This window comes from Macrotis lagotis, chromosome X (genome assembly GCF_037893015.1).
Source record: "Macrotis lagotis isolate mMagLag1 chromosome X, bilby.v1.9.chrom.fasta, whole genome shotgun sequence".
NCBI classification, from domain to species: domain Eukaryota; kingdom Metazoa; phylum Chordata; class Mammalia; order Peramelemorphia; family Peramelidae; genus Macrotis; species Macrotis lagotis.
The window spans coordinates 496,508,844-496,530,056 of record NC_133666.1 but is presented as its reverse complement, the minus strand read 5'-3'; the positions used below and the strand labels follow the sequence as shown (position 1 = coordinate 496,530,056).

The following is a 21,213-nucleotide window of genomic DNA, read 5'->3' as shown; positions in this document are numbered from 1 at the left end:
GCCCAGTGGTCTTGGGCAAGCTACTTAACCCTATTGCCTTAAAAAAAAATCTCAGAGAAAAATAAAAAAAATAAAATGAGGAGATTGAATAATGTTATTTCATAAAGTCTATTGGGTTTAATGATTCTGTATCTCAAAACTGACTTATTTTACTCCATTGCTTCAGAGTTTCTTTTTTAAGAAAATAAACTTCTGATCATTGGCTTTATTAAAAATGCCAATATATATATATGTATATATATGTATATATATATATATGTATTCGTTTTGTCTTTTTGGTTGATGTTTTATTTATAGGTAGAAAAACAGGAAAAGCAACTCTTAAATCCTGCTGGAAAATTATTAGCAGCTTCCTTTAAAAAATGGTAAGCATTTCCTCTTTAGAATGGCTATAATTTTTGCTCACCCTTTGAACTAGAAAGTAAAATTCAAATAGAAAGTAGAGAGTAGTCAAAGTAGAAATTATAGAGTAGAAAGAGGAGCAGAAATTAGAGGACCAGTTTATCCATTCCCCTACATATATAATCTGTATTCCAACCAAATTGGACAACATGCTTGCCATTCCACTCACAGGTCTTGCCTTATTGCATTTCTTCCATATGAGTTTCCCTCTGCTCTCCTACTGCTAGCATTTTTCCATGTGTGTATATATGTCTACATTCTTCAAGATTCAACTTAAAATGCCATTTTCAGGAACTCTACTCTGATTATACTAGTGGAAGTTAACTCCTACCTCTTTTATATACTTGTACCTCTTCTGTCATTTAGAACACAGTGTCTTCTAACTTAGTTGTTTATGCACGTATTATATATATATCCTCTACTAGTCTATAAACTCCTTAAGTAAGGAGTAAATGTGCATTTATCTTTAGAGTTTCCAGAGTCTTGCTCACATAGTATACTATGCTTATACTAACTATCCATTGAATGATAATGAATAGACTTCCAAATAATAGTATTTAGCAGTTTATATAATAAGATCAGCAAGTAACCCAAGTTACTCATAAGCCAGTTTTGGAGCTTTTGAATAAGCACCAGATTCTGCTATTGCAATCACTTTTTAGAGTTCTTAGGAAGCATTTACTTACAAACAAAATTCTGGATTGATTTGTAGTTATTGAATCTTGAAAATGTTATTCAATTTTACTCATACTTAGATTTTTTTATCATGTTTTTTTTTATTTTTTTACCCTGTAGTGTTCTTCCTTTCTTTTCACTCTTCCCCTTCTTCCCTTCAGTATTAAGGTAGCAATGAGGACCACCCTTTGGCGTTTACCCAGAAAGGCTGCCAATGTTCTACTTTATGATCACCTTTGGGATGTAAACTAATTTCCTCTAGAAATGACAGAGATTCTTTAGCCTATGGAGTTTGTGAATTATTCTCTTGGCTACTATTCATATTTTCACTGCCCAGATTGAAAGAACTCAGTCTGTAGTTGCCTTTGTAATTGGTGAAACTATGAGGAATTTATTTCTTGAAAACATTCCTTGAAGAGACTGTTCAGATTTAAATTATTTTTTACATGGTATCAGTTATAATGGAGAGATAGTGATGTGAATCATGCCAAATAGCAAACAATCCAAAAATAATTATATTTTACTTTGGAATGCATTACATATTTTGGCAGCATATTTATATTCCTAATTATGTTTTGCTTAGTCTAATATTAAAATTAGTTTAAATTCCTGGACCATAAAACAGCTGACAGTAGAATCAGGAGGAAGTGGTCCAGGAATCTGTTGGTGGCAGTCAAATATTTGTCTGTGATTTGAACTTGACCTCATATAATAATTCACATAGGGGTTAATTCTCACACAAGGAAGTAGGTGTTAACTATAGTGATTATTTTTTTCTTTTAGTGGGTCTGTTGAAAATGTTTTGTATAATAATAAGATTTCTCAGTAGGCCATGGGTACTTCTGGTCATGACCTTTATGTTGTGTTAGTGAGAATTTTCCATTTACTTTTCCTTTTCCTTTTTTTGTTTAGGTAGTTGTTGAGATGCTGAGGATTAGCTGAAAAAAAAAAGTAAAAAGATCAATTTCCAGCCACAGATGTGTAACATTAAAAAAAAGAAAAGAAAGAAAATTATTATTTAGTTGTGAGAATTAAGTGATAATTGAAATAGATTATAAACATAACATACATATCTTTTAAAACTCTCTCAAATACTGTTCTCTACATTTCTTTTCTGCTTTTCCTGCTTTGTACATCTCCAGTGACTCAAGGAACCTTTGTGGATGCAGTTGTGAGCAAAGGAAGGACAAAAGCTTAATCATTTACATGTGTAGTGGGAAGCAATATAGGGTATATAAAGCTGACCTCTTATAGCAAGGAGGATAGGTTCAAATTCTTTCTCGGAAATGAATTTCTGTGTAATGTAGGGAAAGTCACTTAAACTATCAATGTCCAAGTCAACTAAGACTATCTGTAGCCCTGAGAAGGTTTTGATCTACAGTGGTAGAGGTTTTTCCTGTCTTGATGAATTTAAATATAATTTTGAGATATAAATTAAATAAAAATGATGACCATCAATCTTAAATTATTTTTTTAAAGAAGTGTTTTTCTTCACCTGAGCAAAAAAAAATGCCAAACCATAAAGAAGTAGTGGAGATATCCTAGTAGAACAAAAAGCATATGGAAAATTTATGATATAAGTAATAATTTTTTGTAACCCAAGATTGTGAGATTTTTAAAAAGAGAATCCATTTAACATCTTAAATGCAATTTATTTGATATTTATATTTTGTAATTGCATTTCAAATTTTGTATATTTTACTTTTGCATGTCAATAACTTGAGGAAAAGTACTATTGTATAGAAACATTTTATCTTCACTTACTAAGTTGACTGAAAAAAATTATCTTCAGATAATTTGGAGTGGTCTTTATGATTTCTACAATCCTCATGCCCAAACACATCCAGTATCTTAAAAAGCAGGACCTACAAATTGAACAAACTTTATTGAATTAGTCTGCTGGTTGCCTATTCATGTTTTCACTTCCTTCATTGTAAGGGCTCAGTGGGTTTTGTTTTCACAGGCAGCAGGTGTCCAATGAGACAATACTAGAGAGATTAGTCAAATTCAGAATCAAGAATGTTATGAGTTGTGAATTCCAGTGGCATTTTTTTCTCATTCATCCTCAAGAACATTTCACAGCTCTTTTGAGAGAATGGAGTGAACAATACAATGAACAGTTTTTTTTTATAGCAGAGGTTGGGTTACAGAAATGATGTGATGCAGTATTTAAAATGTTTAACAGTATAAGTAAGAAGGAACTAATGGATAGATTTGATCATTGTAGGACCTGAAATAACAAAAGTCTTGAAATATCCTTTTGCATACTTTAAAATATGCTTTAGAGAGGGGTGGATTAAAAGAGTGAAAAATTGAAAAAAAAAAGAAACTTAAAACAGTCATTTTAAAGGCAAAACTTCAGCATTTTTAATTTATATTAGGCGTTTTCTTTCATGGTGTTTAGCTTAATGGAACAAAAAAGGGAGTTAAGTTGTGTAAGAGAGTGTTTCTCTAACTGACAGAATAGAATAGAATTAGCTGATACATTGTTCCCTTGCTCTTGATGAAGCTCAGAGTCTTTTCCTTCTAAATTGAACAGCTTGTGAATTTTATTTTTTAACTTAAATAGTAGTATTTTCCTGACATTATCTTCCACGTCCATCTTCTTTGACAGTTATCACTTTAATAAAAGGTGTCAGTGATGATCAGTACTTTTTGTCCTCATGTGTTTATCTCTTCAAAGCATTATTTATTTTTTAATGCAAGAAAAACAAATGTTTCTAGTAACTTAAAGCATGCTATTGTTTTTGTTGAAAACCAAACCATCTTGACTATGAGAGTTTTTTGAAGATTTCCAGTGATGTGATTATATGGTAAGTTTACCAGAAGAAAAAACAGAGGAAAGATTTTAATAAGATGAAAAACCCCCAAATACTGAAAATTTAACTACTGGTTAGAAATTTAGTAAATCACTTACTAAGGTGGTGTTACTAAGCACACGGTGTGTCAAACTCTGGCTTACAAAGAAAGGCAAAAGTCATTCCTTGCTCACAAAGAAGCTTCCATCCTAATGGGATGGAAAACATTCAAACAACCCTAAACTATACTCCTTATGTAGGAAATACTCAAGAGAGGGAAGGTACCAAAATTAAGAGAAGTTAGGAAAGACTTCCTATACAAGATAGAGTTTAACAGAAATTGATAAAGATAAGAATAAACGTTTGTATAGCATTTGCCATGTCCCAAACCCCGTGCTAAATCATTTACAAATACCTTATTTGCTACTCTCAACAACCGTAGGAATAGGTTATTATTATTGTTATTTTACAAATGAAGACACTGAGACAAAGAGGGTAAGTAACTTTCTTAGAGCGACACAGCTAATAAGTGTCAGAGGCTGGATGACTTTTTTATCTGTTGGAACACCAAAAGCTGCCTCTAAGAGGGTGAATGAGGAGGAATAACTTTACATGTATGATGAACAGTCAGAGGAAATGCCTCAAGATGGGAGAGGAAGTGTCTTGTGTGAGGAATAGTGAAGAGGAGAAAAGAGTACATAGGGTGGGTTAGTAATAAGGTCTTAGAAGAATACAAAGATGGGGGTGAGAACTAAATTATAAAGGGCTTTGTATGCCAAACACAGGCCTTTTTATATTTAATCTTGGAGGTGATAAGGAACCACTGAAATTTACTGAGTGGGAGATAAAATGGTGGTCAATCTGGAGTCAGGAAGATCTGGTTTCAAATCTGACCTCAGAAGTTGCAAGCTGTGTGATCCTGGGAAAGTCACTTAACCTCTCTTTGCCTTAGTTTTCTCTTCTGTAAAATGGAGACACCTTCCTAATAGGGTTGTTATGAGGAGCAAATGAGATTATAATTGTAGAATGATTATCATAGTAACTGGCACATAAGTAATTACTATATAAATGTTAACTATCATCATCATCACCACCTCCCAGAGTTGTTGTAAAGCTTAAAATGAAAAATGTGTAGTGCTTTATAGACCTTAAAGTTCTAGAGTGGTGTTAGTTATTGGTTATTATCACGTAGCTGAAAGATAAATTAGGACCTTTCATTTAAAGAAACTAAAGGGCAAAAGAAACCTTCAAAAAACAAAAGGTAATGCAAAATAGGAGTGATTTTCTATCTTGAGAGTTTGTGAAAACAAATCATCTAACTAGGTAGAGTGCTTAGAAAACATGGGTTGAGCGGATCATTTCAGGGTGAAATTCGTTAATGGCACCACTCAAAAACTTCAGTTACACAGCTAGATTCAGGAGGAAAGGAGCTAGGGAAGGGAGATTTTTGGTGCATACACAAATTATACAAAAGGACCAAATTTAGGGATCAGAAAGTCCACTGTAAATATTATTTCTTTAACGAAGGCAAAGCTGCCATGGGATAGATAGAGGATAAGAAAGCTCATATCCATCTGGAGAAGCCAAAACACAGAGAGCTTCAGTTAGCTTCCTAAAGTCACAAGATATACCCATATTTTGAGCCAAGAATAGGACCAGGGACTCCTGGCACCCAAGTGCAGTGTTCCATTTCCCATTTCTCATTTCATCTCTCTGAGGAGTAAGGGAAAATAAAGTTGTTTTTGGTTGTGAGTTTTTTAATTGAGAGGGGAAAAGAGCTGAGGCACTAAGATGTGCTAAGAATTAAGTGCTTTAAAATGAATGTAAAAACTAAACTAAGAGTGAACAATGGAACCCAAATCAGTCATTAAAGTGAAAGGGGAATAATGTATGCTACAAAGTGCATTTACTGTATCTCAGTGCATTTTAAAGGGTAGTAGGTTTTTTTGTTGTTGTGGAAGATGTTGCCTCTGGGGTTAAAAACAATTAAAGGTAATAATTCTGAACAGTGAACTTCTGGTACTATTAGAAGTCATAGTCAGTATATTTCTGCTATGTGTATGTGCAAAATGAGTCATTCTCATTTACCCATTTGGATATGTATTGCTTCAGCTCATATCTAGTTTGTCAAAGCTTAAGCATAGAATTAGAAATTTTATTTTAATATAGATTTGGGATAATAGTTAAGGATTTTTAAAAGACTAAGTAATCCCTCTACATCTTTGCATTTTGCTTTGGATTGTGGTATGAGAAGTATATTAATTTTGGGACTACTCTTGATATTCTTATCATTATTTCTATTTGAATCTCATCAAATGTGATATTAAAAATAATAAATATCACCAAATCAAATATTTATAATCTCTAAACTACATAGAATGAAACCTTTCCAAAATATAGAATACTAACAAAATCATGAGAGAACAGGGTGAGATTACTCTTGGAGTTTTACCAAGGATGTTTTCATTGAACCTGTGAGTTCATATACTAAAATTTTTGTTTGACTACAAAAATCAGTCATTTTTATCCAATTACGTAATAGTCCATAGCCCATTACATATAAGGGAATGATAGCAGCATAGAGGTCTTATCCTAGGATCATTTCTATCTGAATCTCATAAAAAGAGATGAGAAGATCAGGATAGTAAATTTACAAATCAAAAGATTTATAAAGAACCTTGCATGTATTATCTTTTTTAAAAATATATAACCACCTTGTACTAAAAAAGATTTATAGCCCTCATTACATAGAAAAAAATTAAGACTCAGTGTAATTGACACACTAGCCTTTGGACCCACTTGCAACTTGTATCAGGATTCCACATTTGCTATGTCATACCTTGAATTATTTCACAGTTTCTATATATCATCCTACTCATTTCTATAGCAATGGAAATACAGCACCAGTTCCAGAGTCATGATAGCTTTTGTGGCTCTGTGATCTGGGTCAAATTATTAATTTCTCAGTTTACCAGTATAGAAAATGGTCAGTGTAAAGATGAGGATGTGTGGTTCTAGAAAGTGTAGACCTGAGAGGAAATGGAAAAGGTTGAAGGGACTGTGGAAGACAGTCACACTAATACACTTTTGGTGGTACTGTTATACTTATGAGAGTGAGACAGGGTTCTAGGTTACCTCTTCTTTAATGTTATCAGCTTAAATCTCCATTCTGATGTGTTCCTCTCACTATTGATTTTTTATCGCTCCAACCCAGTGATTTAGAGATATATTTAGAATAGAACAGAAGTACAGGTATTTCTCCTAATGCTTCAGAGTATCTTCTCCTTTATTCCTTTTCAGTCCTTCTAATTACTGTAGTTTCTACATAGCTTTTGCCTTGCCAGGTTTGCTTCCAAAATGTTGCAAAGCTATAAGACCTGAGTATTGGACTAACTGTCCATAAAACTTAGCATGGATTAAGGCTCTTGGGTTTCTGGTAGTTAATCACTATGGGCTCTTAAAGTTCACTTAGGTCATATCTATCTCCAATAGTCTTTCACCTAAAGGCAGAATGGAACATATGCAGAGAGGCAAAAAAGAGAAGTCTATATTCATGAGCCACATGTCAGCCTTGGAGAGAGCCAAAGGCTTCTTTATTTACAATATTGTCTCTCCTTAAGGGCTGCCTAGGAGGAAAAGAACAATAGTCAGTCCCATTTGAATTGGGTTGTTATCTGAATTCAGACAGTGTATTGGATGGAAGTATGGCTTAGTCATTCAGCTACCACAGAAGAAATTTTAAAATGTAGTCCTTGGTGGAATTGCCAATAATTGGCATACATTTATTGTAAAAGTTTATCTTATGTTTAGTACAAAAATGGGGTGGGAAAAATGAAAAATAGCAATGAATTAGAGAGAACTGTACCACAAGTGTTTTAACTGGGAATGTGAATTATAATATCCCTAGGATAATCAAAGGTACCCCTTTTATAACATTTTGTTTTGACCTCGCTTTAATGAAACTTGTGCCAAATGAAGGTAATGTCTGCAATGCGTGGCATTTAGAAACATTTTATTCTAGTGACTTAGGCATTTGTCCAAACCTTCTTTTTAAAAATTGCTTAAGTGGGCAGAGAAAACAGTTAAAGATAATTTAAAACCATTTCATAACTATTAGCATTTTATAGCCTTTTAAGGTATGTCTTATATGTATGTATCCATATCTCCACTCAATTGTTTATCTCTTCACTAATTTTCAATGTATATGCCACTTTTGATGTTTAAAATAATGCTATCCTAGTTTAATGAAGAGAAAAAGGTGCTGAAATAATCATACCTACAAACTTCATGTGTCCCTGCCTCCAAGTCCCAAATGGGTTTCCAGACAAAAATTAATAATTAATTTTGATAGACTGATTTCCCTTCTGTAAAATCCTTATTTTTACTTGTCTGAGTCAAACCACTCATCTTGAAGTACCTCCCCAAACTTTTTCTTCCAGAGTTAATTATTAAAATCCAATAATAATGATGAGATCAAAGTATATAATTCTTTCACATTTACAAAGTGTTGTTATAGGAAGGGTAAGTAGTTTTTTCTAATAGCAATTCATTTTCCTGAACCAACTCTTTTCTTTTCTCATTTTCATCTAATTCAATAGTAGCCATGTCATCAAACTTCTATACAAACTGATTGCAAGAGATAATAATGTTTCCAATGTAAAGTTTCTTCATTGTTTGAAGATATTTTGTCAATATATTCATTTTGGTTCAGAGTATTATTATTATTTTCTTTTAGATTTTTATGTAATGTTGGTCAAAGGTACAACCACTTGAATTTAGATTGTGAAGCTTTAGAGTCCAGTTTGGGGACACAAATGTGGGCCTTGACAGATGTTCTTTGAAAATATCACAGATGTATAGTGTCATGTTACATTGCTGCTCTCAGCCTCTTTGTTTTAAATTATAAATTCTACTAATAGTATGGGTCATGTGTTTTCATAAATTCTTATCCCCTATAATACAGGAAAAAACAAGGTGTTTTTTTTTCCTTCTCAGACTTTTCAACCCCTTTGAGAATTTGAAAATGACCTTAACAGAATGAGCGTTCAGTCCCTTGAGACTGAAAATGTATGGGTTATTTTTAACCTAATTACTTTGAATTAAACAAAGACTTAAGACATTTTTCCCCCTGAATTGAAGTCGAGGTTAAATACACTTTTATAGCAGTGAGAATCCAACCCCAAACATATGGCTACCCTTCAGTGCTTTAGGATAATCCCAGGGGGAGGATGCACTTTACAACTCTGTTTGGCTTTAGTTAAATGTTAGTTTTTTTAAGCTCATGTGAGTGGAACAATTTACCCATCATCCATCTCATCCCCATCAATTTGTGTATAGCTTTGGATTGGAAACATTTTATATATGGGCATAGCTCTTTAAATTTGTTCAACAGTGGCTCATTAACTACATACTAATTGAAACCAAACATTTGTCAGTCTGTTCCCTTCAGTTCCATAGTAAATGCATTCTGTGAAGTAAGCATTACTGCTATGGTGATCATTTTAGAATTGATTTTTAACAAATTTGAAGAGATGCATTGTTTTTGTCTCTTGCTCCAAAAGACAGAGTATCAAAGAGCATTGTGATTTAATTGATAGTCATATTTGTGTACACACATATACAATTATAATCTACTGTCAATTATGCATACATATATGTGTGTATCTATATACATATATACACACATATATGCATATATATATATGTATATATATGACTCAAAACCTAGTTAAAACAAAATGGTCAAAGAAAAAGCCTAGTTAAAACAAATTAACAAAAAGTAAGATTCTTTTTGAGAGAAATCATAAAATTTTAATCTGGCTATCTCTTCTCCCTTTCTTCTTCTCCCTGGCTATCTCTCTCACTTTCCTAAATCCCCTTATGCTTTGTCTCTTATTAGTATAAAAGTACCTTGAGGGTAGGGACTGTCTTGTTTTATTTGTTTTGTATCTCTGGTGCTTAGCATAGTGCTAACTTATAATAAATGCTTATTAATAAATTGCTATCTCTCCTGTTTGTCTGTCTGTCTATCTAATAAGATAGTACAATCTTGATCTCAGTTATGATTCATTTCATTTCATTATGTATCATTTTAGACTAATGTATTTATATGGAAAAATGCTTCCTTTCCAAAAAAGTGTCAAAATATCTATACTGGAACAATTCTGCAACAGTCTTTCTTACAGAAGAGAATGTGGAATAATATTGTTATGTTTTGTTTCCTATCCACCAGAAGATTCTAGTCAAAAAAAAATTTCATTTGTAGGCATTCCTCCAACATAGGCAATCAGTTAGTACTAGTTTGTAGATTCAGCCATGAAGAGCCCTTTGAAGCCTCTCTAGAACTTTAAAAACTGACAGTGATTTCCTTGACTTTGTATTCTCCCTACATAGCACATAAGGAAAAGGAAAATACAGATTTAATTAAGAGTCCTGATATGGAAACAGATGTGGAACCTTGGAAGACCTAAATCAAAGTTAAATACCCCTTAATATAAAGGATATCAAGGAAGCTTTTGGTATTCAAAATTCCTCAAAGTTGGCGCAGCTAACTTTTTTTTTTTAACATTTTAGAAAATCTATGAATAATAGATCTTTAATGGGTTATTAGGGGGTTGCAAGATCATTAAGGCTGCTATTAAAGAGGAAAAAACAAAATGCTTCTGAACCCTTCCTAAATAATGGGGAAAATATTAGCCCAAATTTATCATATGTATGACTCACTATGACATTTCTTATTGGCCATCTAATATAGTCATGCATCCAGTTAATCCTTTCACTACTGGACTTTCTCTCTTCCCTGCTAACAGTTATATAAAACCTGTCCTTTTACTTTCCCTTCCTGGTGTTCTTCCCAGATTTTTCTATCTACTCTGATTTGTCTAGCACTCTTTCTCCTCATTTTCTGTGAGCATCCAAGCTCTTCTATCTAAGGTTGCATTTTTACATGATAACTGGGTATAGTCCTGGGTACAGTTCTTCCTCTGCTTCTAATTACCTGAATGACCTTGGGTAAGTAATAGTTAAGTTACTCTCTGGAATTCAGTTTCTTCATTATGTAAGATAAGGGGGTTTATACTAGATCACTACTATGGTCCTTTCCAGCTTGAAATTTTTTTTTTCCTGTGGCCTATAGTACTTTTTTCCTGATGAATAGATTAATTGGACTATCACATATAACCCAGACAATTATTTCTTTCTTGAGGCATGAGATAATAATTTATGATGATAAAAAATTTTAACTGTTTTTCTGAATTTACTTAAGACAGTTGACTTTCTGAGGTCTTTTAACACTGTCAAGTAATAACGAAAAAGGCAAACAACCTGCCCTTTACATCTCAAGTTATCCTTTTTTTAATTCAATTAAGTAAATTCTATTAAGTTCCTATTATAAGTTAGGTGATAGACAGTGTGGAGGATAAAGAGCTGTCCTTGGAGTCAGGAAGTCCTGCGGTTCACATTCTGCCTTGTTCATAGCTTATACTAGCTTATCTGGTCTTGGACAAGCCGCTTTACCTTGGTAGCTCTAAGATTACAAGGTATAGACAAATTTCAGATCTGCATGAATGAAAGTATTTTCCTTACTGAGATTACCCCATTAATGCATTTACAAGTCCAGTTCCTTCTCCCTAACCCTCCTCCAAAAAACCTCCAAAGCCAGACAAATCAAAGCAAAAATATCTATCTATCTATCTATCTATCTATCTATCTATCTATCTATCTATCTATCCATCTCTCTCTCTCTCTCTCTCTCTCTCTCTCTCTCTCTCTCTCTCTCTCTCTCTCTATATATATATATATATATATATATGGCACATTGCTAGGTCCTGTGAGTATAAGAATATGGCATAAAATATAGCCCCTACCTACTACGGAGTAGAATGCAGTAGGGACAAAGGAGGGAATCTAGACAAAATGATGGAAGAAAGAGATCATTTTTTTGATGAGAGTATCAAGTAAGTTTTCATGGGTTGGGCCTTAAGGAATTGTAGAAATTCAACAGACAGAGAGTTATGAGGAATGGATGGCCTCTGGGAAGGCAGTTATAAGGGGGCAGAGCAAGACTATGGAAGAGCTAGTAGTATACCAGTTGACCACATTGAGAGATTGAGAGGAAAAAGGGCAGGAAAGTTAGGTTTGCAATCAGATAGGTTATATACCATTACTTTTCCCCCCCCATGAACCAGATTCTGTAGTATGTCTTTTTATTATTATTTATAGAGTAACTTTGGTTCTTTAATTTTAAAAAAATAATAATTAATCAGCTTGTTTAGTAAATGTTATATTAAATTAATTTCAACACATAAAATATCCTGGCTTTTCACTTACTCACACCCAAGGTTTTTTGTTTTATTTTGATATTTTCATTTCTATTTACTTGTCTTCTTATATAATTCAGTTGGTATGATTCACTTTTTTCTGATACTTTTTTTACCCATGAATTATTTCATAAAAGTCTTTTCACATTTTTGCCTTATTCATATTGACTTAATTACATTATAGTATTCCATTTCATTAATTCACTAGAGTTTATGTCAGCATTCCCTATTGTTGGGCTTTTCATTTCCTTCCAATTTTTAAAAAAAAATTAAATATAATATTATTATAAAAGTTTTTGAACAGCTGCTTTTTGCTTTGCTTTTGATAACATTTTGTGAGTATGTTTCCAAAAGTAAAATTATTAGGTCAAAGGGTATGCTATTTTTTGGAACTTTTATTCTGTAATGGAACACATTCCTTTTTGAAAAAAGATTTCCCTTCAACAAAGGAGTGTATCTGTTTTCCCATTAATCCCTCTAGCATTATTTTTTTGCTTTAATGATTTTGTAAATTTGAGGGTTGTAAGACATCCCCCCAATTATTTTGATTTACTTTTCTTTGATTATTGAATTTGAAAATTTTAAATGATTATTAATAGTTATTTTCTCTTAAAATTGTTATATCCTTTGCATAATTTTCAATTATAGGCAGAGAATTACATTCTCTTTGTATTTTTAAATTGCTTATCACAGGTTTTAATTAAAAATGTTTTGTGATCCAAAATCAGTAATAAAAAAACATTTTAGCCCCTCCAACACCCCCCCCCCAACATTATGACTAAGTTATTCAGAAAACACTGAACTAAATATAGGAAGTCTATTTGATGTTTCTTGTGTCATTAGGTTGCAGCCTTGCACTGGATTCTGAGAAAAAAAACATGCAAACAAAAGAATTGCAAACTCTCTAAAATACAGTATCTGCAAAGGCACTTAACTCCTGCTTGGAGTCAAGTTTTATGGCTTAGAAATAGACACTTGCAATAGAAACACAAACACTTTTTACTTTTCATTAAAGTATCAACTTAGCTATATAACCACAGACTTTTCTTAGTGTATTTTGTGTCCTATTAAAGCAAAATAGTGATCATCATATTATTCTTCACTATGGATTATCCATTAAACAAGGGATCCTCATTCAGAGTCAACTGAGCTTCAGGATACTATTGCTGTTTTCTTGAAAATAAAATATGCTTGAATCAATTAACTTTAGTGCATCTTTATGGTGCTAGTAGATTACCGTTATCTGTAAAGTTATTACATTTCCTTTTCATATTGCCTCCATGCCTTAATGAGAGGTGGTAACTTTTTATTTTACTTTGGGTTCTCTAGGAGGAAAGCCGTACAATTGCAACTTTTCTGAAGAGGTACCTACGGTGCTGCCTCATGGTGATCACAGTCGTCAATTTGGAAATGGTAACATGACAGAAAATAAGGCCAGTGAATCAAAATTAGGAATAGCCATTTCTGTTCCAATACTTGAAAATAACATCCAAGATGCATCTAAAAATGCTGAACAGCATAGATGTTCACTTGACTTAAAAATGCCAGTGTTTCACCGTAAGCAAGAGATTCCAGGCTCTGGCAACAATGTAGATTTTGTTTCAGGTATGGATCAAACATATTCAGAAATGGCAATAGATCTTCAGGTCTCATTAGAAAGCCAAGCTAGTCATCCTAAAGAAAAGGTGTTTGATTTGCCCAACAAGGAGTATCCTGGGGGAGGAAAAAAGGTGATGATGGCACCAGACCTGATTCCACTAGATTTAAGTGAGAAATCCACAAGAGATGATTCCAGGAATAAGGATATTGCTTCATCCTTGCAGGCTGCTTTAATTGTCCACCCATGTCCTTACTGTAACCACAAGACTTACTACCCAGAAGTGTTGTGGATGCACAAAAGAATCTGGCACAAAGTGAGCTGCAACTCTATGGCTCCTCAGTGGATTCAGCAAAATGGTTATAAAGGTATAAAGAATACCGTGGTATTTCTTGCCAGAAGTGGACGCACTGGACCTCCACCTGTTCTTGGGGGAAAAGACTGTCAACCCTTGGCCATTGCTCGATTCACACGCACCCAGGGCCCCAGTGGATTGTCAGCATCCAAAAGCAGTTCCCCTTTGGGAGTAACAGTGAAACCAGCTAGTATGCCTAAGAATAAGGACGGCCCTTTGGGTGGCAATTCTGAGCCATGGGCATCAGGTCCTGATGGGTATCGGCAATCCAAAATGACCCCTACCCAAGAGCAATACAGTTCAGCTTCGCAGCACTCACCGCAGCTGAAACCTAAGTATGAAACCAACTCCAAACTGGTGCATGCAGGCAACTATAGCCGAAGTGTAACACCTACCCAGACCGTTATATCGAGGGCAAATCCCCAGCTCACTAACAGCAAGCCAGCAGAGAAATACTTGATTTCCCCCGTGGGGGCCAGCTTTACCACTCAGAATAAACACTGTCCATCTGACTCCGTGAAGGCCAAATTCAACCTTCAGCCTCAGTATCAACCTCTGTGTAAAACCGAGCATTATTTGAAACCAGAAGGTTCCTCTCTGTCTCCCCGGGAGCCCCACAACAAGGCTGCACATGAGCTGAGGACACTGGCCAACTGCAGCGTGGGATCCAGGGGAAGTCCAGTGATGCAAGCTCAGTCCACTGTGACAGGAACTCCCTCAGTTTTACACTCCCTCAAACAAGAGCCAGCATCTGAGGGACATGACAAGCGCCTGGACATTCTAAACATTTTCAAGACGTACATTCCAAAGGACCTTGCTACGCTCTACCAGAGCTGGGGTGCTAATGGCCCTGCCTTAGAACATAGAGGTAAGACTTCTAGTACTTTTCTTTCCTCTTTGTGACTTTTTAGTCATTTATGTAACTAGATCCCTTATAAACTGTGTCTTTTCTGAGACAGTTTGAATAATTTTTCCCTCTTAGAGGGTCATGGATGCTTCTCCCACCTGCTGCGTGACTTTCCAAATGCAGGTCAGATGTATCTGTTTCATTGCAAAGCATTTATATTATATTCCCTAACCCACTACTTTGAGTGAAGGTAGAATTACACAGATGTTTTTGTTCCCTTGTAACACTAATACCCTAGTGATATGCTGGTGTTAGTACACATCATAAACTTTCCCGTTTTAGGGAAAATAAAGTCTCTCTAGGCTCCTGCATGATGTGGATTTGGGAAGCCATTTAAATTTCCTCTATAGAAATCTGCCAAGAAGAGACAGCCTTGATTGTGATTTACTTCCTTTGTCATCTAGACTATTTCTTTTCCTTATTTCTTAAAAGACAAGAGTAATCATTTTTAGTTACTATTTTAAGTTTTATTTTTATGTGTATATTATTTTAAAATATTTGCAGTCTGTGTTCAGAAATAAGTAAACAAGGTTTTACATCATATGATCATTCCATTTAAAATGCTTGAAAATAGTAACTTGGAAAAAAAGTGTTTTAAAAATGGTTTGTAGGATCCTTTCCATTTTTTTACATCAGTATTTAACAAGAAAACTGCATACATACAGCTTTCCACATGGTATCCAGAGCTTATAAAATATGTTGTTTCTGTTTTTTAAGCATATTTTGAACACAAACTGCAATTAGGTTCCTGAATACCAAGGATTTATTATTATTTTTTTTTATTTTGGGTTTTTTTGAGGATTTGTTATTAAAAAATAATTAAAACTCCATCTTTGAAATTTTTCTCTAAGACAGCCATTAGAAAACTTCTCAAGACTCCTTTCCATTCTTAAAAATGATTTCAGATCCATTCCCCCCCCAAGGACTTTGGTTTATGGGGGGGGCTATATCAATGTTTACTAGATTTTTATCATATTAGAAATGAAAACATCTTGGTGTTAGTATGAAAATAGTTTTGACCTCATGTACTCACTGAGAGGCTCTCAGGGGAGCTTGAGAGGTTTTTGGACCACCCTAGGAAACCTACTGCTCTTAGGATTTATTATTTTTCCCTTTTGATTTGAGTAAAAAACAAGGCAATGTAAAATATAAAGTGAATGCAAAATGAATATTTCTTCAAAAGAGTGAATGGATGAGTGAATGAATTCCTTCAGTAATGTAGATGACTAATCATTGAATATTTATTATCTAAAAATAGAAGGAGACTTCTCAAGGGAAAGAAATAGTTCTTGGTTTTGTGAAATAGTGGTAAGCAAAGCCTTGATTGTTAAAGAGTAGAATAAGGAACATAGTGGTGACATTGGTTTAGAGGCATGTATGCAGAAGCTTTGAGAGGTTGCATGATAGAGAAGACAGAGACCTGGCTGTGAATGTAGAACTTACTTGCTTCCTTCCTACTGGTGATGGTTAATGGCTATGAGGTGCTGGGCAAATCATTGAAGTTCTCAGTTCTCCAGGCAGTTCTCTCTCAATACAAGTTGCTGAGAAGGTGCCAATCTGCATTGGTAGAGAGAATTTCCTTGCTTGGGAGTTCCCCTATACTAAAGGAATCATAGATTTAGTTACTATTTTTATAAAAGACTTAAGATTTTATAACGGAGATAGACTGTTAGTAAGAATTGCCTTGTTATTTTTCAGCCATTTTGATTGAAAGTCCATAAACTAGAAGGCAGTATTCATAGGGGAAAGTAGCAAAGGTGTTTTGCTTGTATTAAAATATATAAACTGCCTTTAGATTTTTGGATTTTCTCTATCCTGTAAATGAATAGGTATTTGGCAGTAAAGTCCAATCCATCCCCATGTGATTGTTATGTTACCGAGTAATGCGGTGCTTCTTTTACTATTTCTCAAAGATTGGGCATCTTCCTAAATTTTCTAGGATGCAAGGGAAGGTCTTAGGCCACAGAGTGACGTGTGAAATTGTGGTGAGGGATGAATATGAAATGATAGTTGTTGCATGAACCACTTTTTTTTCAGATTTTACTTTATTTTATTAGCAATGGGGAATCTTGTAAGTTTTATTTGATGCCTTTTGTTTCTGACGTTTTAGTGATTTCCTATAAGACTGTCCCTTATAACAAAGAAAAATAATTAAATTAGAACCAAGTCATATGGGACACATAGTATCCACAGCACCCCCAGTTCTAATAAGAGAATTGTTTCATTATCTGTTCATGGAAGCATACAATCATAGATTTAGAGTTAGAAGAAACTTTTTAAGACATTTCTTCCAATCCCTCATTTTCCATTGAGGAAACTGAGGCCCAGTGAAGTGACTTGCCAAAGGTTATAAAAATATTTACATTAATAGACCTCAGATAGGTCAGTCAGTGAGTAAACATTTATTAAGCATCTACCGTGTTGTAGGGACTGTGCTGAGTGCTAGGAATGCAAAGAAAACTAAACCGCAGTCCCTGCTTTCAAGGAGAAATGAGTTTTGGAGGAAACCAGCAATTTCAAAAGTGTGCACAGGACAAACTGTGTAATGACATGGACATAGAACATAGGTTCGTGTTAATGGAAGAAAGGACAATTTGTCTAGGTTATAGAATGTGTGAAGGTGAATAGAAAAATGCATAAATAAGTCTCTAAAGGTAATCTGTGAAGTGATAGGATTTGAATCCAAGCCCTTTGCTGTAAACTCTTATGCTCTTTCCATTACACTACCTGATTTATTTAAAAAAAAACCCTCCTCCCCAAAACAAATTGATTTTCCTACCCTTCCCCTCCCTCAAAGTACATATGTTCCTAACCCAATTAAAAACCTCTGTATTGGAAATAACTACCACACAACTGAAAGTTTTTCTTTCAAAAAAAACCCCCCAAATTCAACAAATTTAAATGTGTATACATATATATATATATATATATATATATATGTATTTGTGTGTGTATATATATATATATATATATATATATATAGTTTTAGTAACATCTAAAAAAGCATTATTAAATTGATTTTTTTTAAAAAGCTGAATTATGTGACCTTCGTGCATATACCCACAAAAGAACTTTTTACTTTACATGTTTCTATTACCCATGTGATCCTGGACAAGTTAAGGATCCCTGTTTCCTTATTTCTAAAATGAAGAGATTAGATCATAATGGGCTTTAAATTTCCTCACAGCTCTAAATTCTATGAATTCTGTTTAGATAAAAAAAAAAACCAAAAGTGATTGTAAGCACTATAAATAAAAATTTAATTGTGACCTGAAGATGATCTTGGTTTCTAATAGATATGATAATTTAATGCAAGCTTTGTCAGATTCTATCAAGTTGTAAGGGTCTGGATCTTGTGATTGAAAATAGCTATTTCATGTGAGGAAGCAGCTTAAATGAATTTGATGAGCTTCACTACCAGGTGAGCCTGGTGGATGTATTTGTTGACCTTAACATTGCTCAAAATCCATATATTACATCATGGAGGAGTTGGAGTTGGCATCAGTTGAAGCTATACTTACTGTAGCTAAATCTAGTTTTTTTTTTTTAAAATAGAGACATTAATATACCTAAATCCCTATTTGATGAGATTTTGCTTAGTAAGAAGTCATACCAGTAGAACAAATTATTTAGTACTTTATATTTTAAACTGATTTAATTCCTTTTAAAAAAATGAATTGGAGGAGAAAACATTTTACACTGGTGGCATGAAAGAATTGTGTCATTATTATTGGGCCCATGATGCTGTTGAATAGGATTTATTTATTTATCTTTGGAAGATATTCTTTTTAATCTAAAATGACAGAGTTGTAGTGAGTAAAGCACTTGGTAGACTTTAAAATGGCATATAAAGATGAGTTATTGTGAATTATTATTTTTGGCAAGTATTAAAGGAAGACATAATTTCTGATCATGGCACTTGAACAACAGTGTACTTTGTAATTTTTCTTGAACATTTTCCTTACCTTTTTAAAAAGGTTTAGAGATTTTGTTGTTGTTTAAAGCATTTAAATTGCTATGTAAATATTCAAGCTGTGTGTCTTTCAGATGTAAAAATATCAAACACAGGAGATTTAAAATGCTTCCTTGTGTTAACTATGCTAACTTGCCACAAAGTCTGTCTTGGATTACTTGTTAGTGATTCTTAATTTTATACTTCATGATGTGTACATAATATTTTCCCTTATATTTTTAAATAATACTTTTCCTACATAATTAAAATTTCCAGGTCACTGTGTGAGCTTTTTGCTCACCAGGTAGTCTTCAATGCAAAACAAGTTTATAACCTTTTTTTGATAAACTCAGAATTTTGGAGCAGCCTTGACTAAAAAGGGCAAGATGACAGCTGAAAAGCCTCCAAGTACCTCCCTCCTGTTTTTTTTTTTTAAAGAATTTGATTGTTTAAAAAATATAACCAGAGGCAAGTCAGCCTTCTAGCATGCTTTTGAATAAAAGAAAGAAGTATCAGTGGATTGGAGCAGCTTTATTGTTGTGTGTAGGAGACTTACTTGATCAACAAAAACAATAATAGGTAACCTTTATGTGCCACTTTCTATAAATGATCTCATTTAGTCAGCTCAGCAATTTTACATCATTATTTTGAAATATCTGCGGGTTACTGCTGTAGGTGCTCCTCTCCTGATTGCTTGGTAGATGGTTTTCTCCAAAACATTGCCAGAAGTTGAAGATTTTTTAGCTTGGTAGAACTTGCCAAAGCTTGTACTTTAAAAGCTCAGGATCATCTTCAAGCTGTGAAGCATCTGAGTGGATCTTCAGCAGAAGGGAAAGAATAATTAGAATGCATATGTCCTGGTATGCATTTAAAAAGCTGTGCATACTAGTCTTAGTGTATTAACATAGCTCACAAACATTCCTTTGACATGTATTCATCCACAGGGTTGAGGTGAAGTGTTCCATTGTCTTTGTCATCAAGAAAGATTATTTTTAAAAATTGCTACTTTTTTGAGGTTATTTAAACATTATATGGCAATGACTAGAGGAAACATGCAAGGTTTTTAATCACTGGGATTGATCCAGACTAAATGGAATGTGAATAAAATGTTTTCCTTAAAAACTAAGTAGATTAACTTGAGAGAAATTCTAGTGATTTAGCAAACAAGAGTTTCTAGGCATCTGACCCGTTAGAATAAGTGCATTAATAAAAAAAATTATATCAATAATGTGTTATACAATAATATATATTAATACCATTATATAATGAATGTTATATATGACAATAGCATGCTACTACTACTACTACTACTACTAATGATAATAATAATAAAAAATAATAAAACACATCCTTGTTCAGGGATCTAATTTATAGGGACCATGATAAATTCCTATTCATCTTTAGTTAGATTTTTAAGTTTAGTGCTCTTTCCATTATATCACATTGCCAAATAACATTGTTTAAATTTTATTTCTTAACAGGATCATGAAAATCAGATTTCTTTTTAAAAAATTAAGATATTAACTTTTAAAAACAGAACTTTAGAAATATTTGGAGGTAGCATAAAAGAGAGATACAAAGACAGCATTAACTATCATTAAATTAACTGTTGACCAGTATGATACAAGCTAATTTTCCCTAGTTTCCTGTTTTTTACAGAAATAAATAAAAAGACTTAGGCTAGAAAATTTAGAAACTTATTTGATTCTTGAAGTTAAATGTAAATATTGTTTAAGAGTAGAAGCATAAATTTTCCAATTAGCATCTTGTCTTTTCCTATCTTTGTAGTATTGCAGAAAAAAGGCAAATGCTTAGAAATTTCTCTGAAGGCAGCATCCTATAAAAACATTAGACTTTTTGTTTTCCTTCAGAGAAGAACTTCTTACCCAAATAGAAAAGATATGCTAGCAAAGGACAGAAACCACTAGAAGCCTGAACCCAATCTCCTATAAAAGTCAGATGTGTCTTTTTTGATCAACAGAAAAAAGACAAAGACCAGTCCTTTAAGTCAGATACTGTAAACTGACCTTTGGAGAAAAAGAAGAGGTACGAGTAGCTTTCCACAAATGCTAATGGCCTAGAAAATATGTTTACCAAAGTGGGTAGGAGACTGCTTGGGCTGCCACTAGCTCCAAATGTCTGGAATGACACTCGTTTCACAGATGTCTTTGGTCTGTGCCTCAGAGGTCTGGGGTCAGAGCAGCCTGGG

The 21,213-nt window shown here is 33.7% G+C and overlaps 1 protein-coding gene across 9 annotated transcripts in view; it reads left to right on the top strand.

The window, feature by feature from the left end:
* The window catches only part of ZNF516 (zinc finger protein 516), a 158,074-nt gene that overhangs the window by 111,157 nt on the left and 25,704 nt on the right, over positions 1-21,213 (top strand). For all 9 annotated transcript variants that reach the window (XM_074202509.1, XM_074202502.1, XM_074202505.1 and 6 more), the window contains one exon: positions 13,523-15,013. In XM_074202509.1, coding sequence (XP_074058610.1) covers positions 13,523-15,013 — 1,491 coding nt within the window. The remainder of the gene's footprint in view (positions 1-13,522; positions 15,014-21,213) is intronic.